The sequence below is a fragment of the Salvia splendens genome, chromosome 12, assembly GCF_004379255.2.
Source record: "Salvia splendens isolate huo1 chromosome 12, SspV2, whole genome shotgun sequence".
NCBI classification, from domain to species: Eukaryota; Viridiplantae; Streptophyta; class Magnoliopsida; order Lamiales; family Lamiaceae; genus Salvia; species Salvia splendens.
Genome location: NC_056043.1, coordinates 9,328,427 through 9,332,860, shown reverse-complemented (window position 1 = coordinate 9,332,860; position 4,434 = coordinate 9,328,427). Strand labels below are relative to the sequence as shown.

Sequence of the window (4,434 nt, the reverse complement as noted above, 5' to 3'; positions counted from 1 at the left end):
GTACTAAAACTCGTGTAATTTTAAAAATAGAATTACCAATTATGTACTAAAACTCGTGTCATTTTAAAATTTTCTATTTTTAAAAGATGCATGTTTAATTGTGTATTTGTGCTTTCTACAGTATTTCAATTCGACCCTGCAGTTCGACCGGTCAATTTTGAAAATATTAACTTGTAAACCTAACTGAAAATATTTAAATTGGGTTCCATTTTGTTACTCTTGAAAGAGATGAGTATCAAATTGAGGAAGGCAATATTCCACTTTATTTTGTTTCGAGAATGATATATTTGAATATGTAATCTGGTTGTTTACCAATTTAAGTCAAATTTGATATATAGTGTAATAGAGTACGTAATACATAGACTACAGTAAAATTAATTAAATTGTTTTCTATAATTGATTGATACAAAAATAATTCATAGGTGAGGAAATTAATGAGAAAAAGGTATGATTCTCTGAAAAAAGGGTAAGATATATGAGGAAAGGACAAGAACAAGTAGCTTGATTTCACATCTTGATATTCTTTCCAACATAAAATCCAATAAATCAGTGGTTAGTAATACTAGTATATAGTTTGATATCATTCATCCATAATTAATTAGTAAATTCTGAATAATATCTACGTAACCACCACCTAATCCATTTACCTATTAATAAAGCAGGCTTAAGTGAGTCAGCATAAATCTGAGTCGTTTTTTAGGAAGTCTAACCGTGTTCTTTTTTGTAACCACCTCAAATTAATCCCGAATATTATAGTGCATATGTATTGGTTACGTATAAACGCAAAGTTTATCGTACCTATTCAAACTATATTAATGTTTACAATTCAAACTCCAAAACAACCCCCCGATTTGACTCAAATCAATTTCTTGTGCTTGACTTAACTCCAAAATAAAATGTTATTGTGATGGCTAAATGGAAGCATCAATCCAGCTTCCACTGTCAAGTTGCATGAGAGAAGAAGTCATTCCCACCTCCACAATTTAATTAAACATAAATTCAATTTTCAATCACACATATATATATATATATATATATAGGCCTAATTACATGAATTCATCAAATCTCTTCTCTATCTGATAAAAAAAAGTTGTTCCATTAATTTTATCATATCAATGGAGAAAAGTTCAATTTTCCATCAACTTCGGCTGCCCCAAAAGCACCAGAGATATGTGACCGTGCTGAGCATCGACGGCGGCGGTATTAAAGGTATCCTCCCCGCCGTTATCCTCGAGCGCCTTGAGTCGCAGCTGCAGGAATTAGACGGCAAGGAAGCGAGAATAGCAGACTACTTTGACGTGATAGCCGGGACGAGCACGGGCGGCCTAGTCACGGCCATGCTCACAGCCCCGGACGAAAACAACCGCCCGCTTTACGCTGCCAAAGACATCAAGCCTTTCTACTTGGACAACTGCCCCATGATATTTCCTCAGAAACAGTAAGCAAATGAATATAAATTTAAAGGCTTCGTCGTGATGGATATTGTAATAGTAATTAATTCAATTGGTGATTGAATTGCAGTTCGTTATTTCCGTTTGTGAAGTTGCTGAAATCGTTAAAGGGGCCGTTATATGACGGGAAGCACCTTCATAAGGTGTTGAGGGACGAGTTGAGAGACCGAAAGTTGAGCGATGCCATCACCAATGTTATTATTCCAGCGTTCGACATCAAGCTTCTGCAGCCGGTTATCTTCTCCACATATGAGGTACTCCTTCCGTCCACCAATAAATGTCTCATTTGTTTTTTTACTAATTTTGGTAATGAACCCACATTTCACTAACTTTATTTCACCCACATTTTACTATAAAACTAATAAGTATATAAAAGTATGATTCACATTCTACTTAACTTTTTTCACCCACTTTCAACTACATTTCTTAAACTCTGTCCGATCAAATTGGTCTTGCATCGGTGGTGGATGGAGGGAGTAAACTAACAATTTTGCCAAGAAAAGTCTCGGTCTATAAACTATGACCACTATTTCTCTGTTGACTCTCCTAATGTATACGCATTTGACCGTGTCTTCTGCAAATTAAGATAAGGACATCATGGCATGGAAGATACACATAGGAGTACAATACAATAAATAATTCATGGCTTCCAATTTCATTTTTTATTAACATACAACACTCGATACATCAGAATCAGGCTATATATGTGGAAGAGATTAATTCAAGTATAGAATTTGAGAATTCGGTTTCCTCCAAAAATAATTCACATCCATACATAACTTCAACATATTAGAAACACTATATATCATGAAAATTAGTAAAGGAACTATACAAATATTAATTGCGGTTTAAATTGGGCAGGCAAGAAAATCGGCACTAGCAAATGCAAAACTTTCAGACATATGCATAAGCACATCCGCAGCTCCTACATTTCTCCCCGGCCACAAATTCACCACCCGCGACGGCAAAGGCAACTCTAGAAAATATAATCTCATTGATGGTGGCGTCGCTGCAAACAATCCGGTACATAAATATATACACCTCTATCTCATCTTCATCTTCATCTTCAAAAAATAATTAATTGGAAAAATTGTATATAGGCTCTGATAGCCATAGCAGAAGTGACGAAGCAGATGTTCGACAGCAACGTAGACTTCTTCCACACGAGGCCAGTCGACTATCCTCGTCTTCTGACCATATCTCTAGGCACGGGAGCAGCGAGCATAGACGACAAGAGATACAGCGTGAAGAAGGCTAAGAAATGGGGCATTCTTAATTGGCTTTCATACAAGGGCACTACGCCCATGGTCGAGATCTTCACCCAAGCAGGTGCTGATATGGTCGACTTTCACATTTCTCAGATTTTTCAAGCTCTTTCCTCTCAACATAACTATCTCAGAATCCAGGTATTATTAATACTACTATCTATTATTTATTAAATAATACGGTTTGTTTACTCCATTTAATTGTTTATCATTATTTATTTATAATATATATATACAGAACGATACCTTAAATGGGGTTCAAAATTCAGTGGATGTTGCAACACAAGATAACTTAGGTGACCTTGTCACACTTGCTAATGAAATGCTGTCTAGACCGGTTTCAAGGGTCAATTTGCGGTCCGGTCTAGCTGAACCGGTCCCAGATGGTGGAACCAATGAACAGGCTCTAAGAAGGTACTACTTATTCACATACTCATGAACTAACTCTACACTGTCTCTGCATAAGAAATTTGTTTTGCCTTTTTTTTATATTTTTTATAAATTTAACATACACGAATGTGGATAGGTTTGCAAATATATTGTCGAATGAACGGAAGCTTCGGCTGTGGAGCAATAATGCTGAAAAGAAGAGAGAGGTCGAGACGAGGCAGCCGTTCCAAAATCCATTGAACAGTTTGGTTGATTTTGCACGATCGGTGACGGATGAGACCAAACATGTACTAGCAAAGCATGCTCAAATTTTGAGACCAAGCTCCCAATGTAGGATCACTTCAAATCCAATCGAAAAGTTGAATGGAGAACTTAGTTCAGTGGGGAAGAAGCTGATGTTGAAATCAACAATTCATGCACCCACTCCTTTTTTCCCTTCCCATCGCCAAGTCTTTTGTAGAATATCCATGTCTTGATCTTGATCAATCTTGTGTGCTTTGGTTATTCTTTTATTCTAATGATTTTGTATTCCAAGTAAAATAATTCGTCAAAATTATGTAATAAGGTGCTATGATATAAAATTCTTTAGCCGTCGATACAAAGGATACTATTATAGAAAAAATAATATTGATTGGTCGTTCATATCCAAATTACAAGTAATCTGGGCTTTCTATTTAATTTATTTTATTTTATATATTTAAGATTCCAATATTCATTAATTAATTTAAGTTTGCTACTGATTTTAATTAATTAATACTCTCTCCGTCCACGAAAAATAGTCTTACTTGTGGACGACACGGGTTTTAATGAGAAATTGATTAAAAAAAAGGAGATGGGAGAAAAAGTTGATAAAGTAGGAGAGATAAAGAGAAAAGGTAAGAGAGAGAAGGAGAAAAAATAGGTAAATTATTAAAGAAAGATTCCATTTTTAAAATTAGACTACGTTTTATGGACATCCCGAAATGACAAAATATGACTTTTTTTTGTCGACATCCCGCACTGCGCACAAAACATAGAATTTGACGTTGTAGATTGATATGCACCTTCTGTGATAGATGAAAGGTTTATGTCAGAGTAATTTTGAAAATATATTACCATCCGCAATGGGCGGACGATGGCAGGCCCGATGGCGCGCATCGTCCGCGCCATTCATCGTCCGCCCCACTGTGGGTGTGTGGCATAGGCCGCGACTTAAACCGCGGACGATGGCCATCGTCCGCGCCATTGCGGACGTCGCGGACGATGGTCGCGGACGATGGCCATCGTCCGCGACATCGTCCGCCCCATTGTGAAGGCCGCGGACGATGGCACGCGGTTTCATTTTTTTA

At 36.9% G+C, this 4,434-nt stretch overlaps 1 protein-coding gene across 1 annotated transcript; it reads left to right on the top strand.

The window, feature by feature from the left end:
• The first annotated feature begins 1,071 nt into the window (after positions 1-1,071).
• On the top strand, positions 1,072-3,795 carry LOC121757961 (patatin-like protein 2). Its single transcript, XM_042153407.1, has 6 exons — positions 1,072-1,438; positions 1,522-1,705; positions 2,313-2,474; positions 2,552-2,857; positions 2,955-3,130; positions 3,243-3,795. The coding sequence occupies exons 1-6, from the start codon at positions 1,116-1,118 to the stop codon at positions 3,580-3,582; spliced, it is 1,491 nt and encodes a 496-aa protein (XP_042009341.1). The 5' UTR covers positions 1,072-1,115; the 3' UTR covers positions 3,583-3,795.
• Positions 3,796-4,434: the final 639 nt, after the last annotated feature.

Bases quoted from the DNA above. Each gene is read 5' to 3' on its own strand.
- LOC121757961 (XM_042153407.1), top strand. From the start codon at position 1,116: ATGGAGAAAAGTTCAATTTTCCATCAACTTCGGCTGCCCCAAAAGCAC. The intron at 1,706-2,312 runs GTACTCCTTCCG...TAAATTGGGCAG, and splicing joins TTATCTTCTCCACATATGAG to GCAAGAAAATCGGCACTAGC. The intron at 2,475-2,551 runs GTACATAAATAT...AATTGTATATAG, and splicing joins GCGTCGCTGCAAACAATCCG to GCTCTGATAGCCATAGCAGA.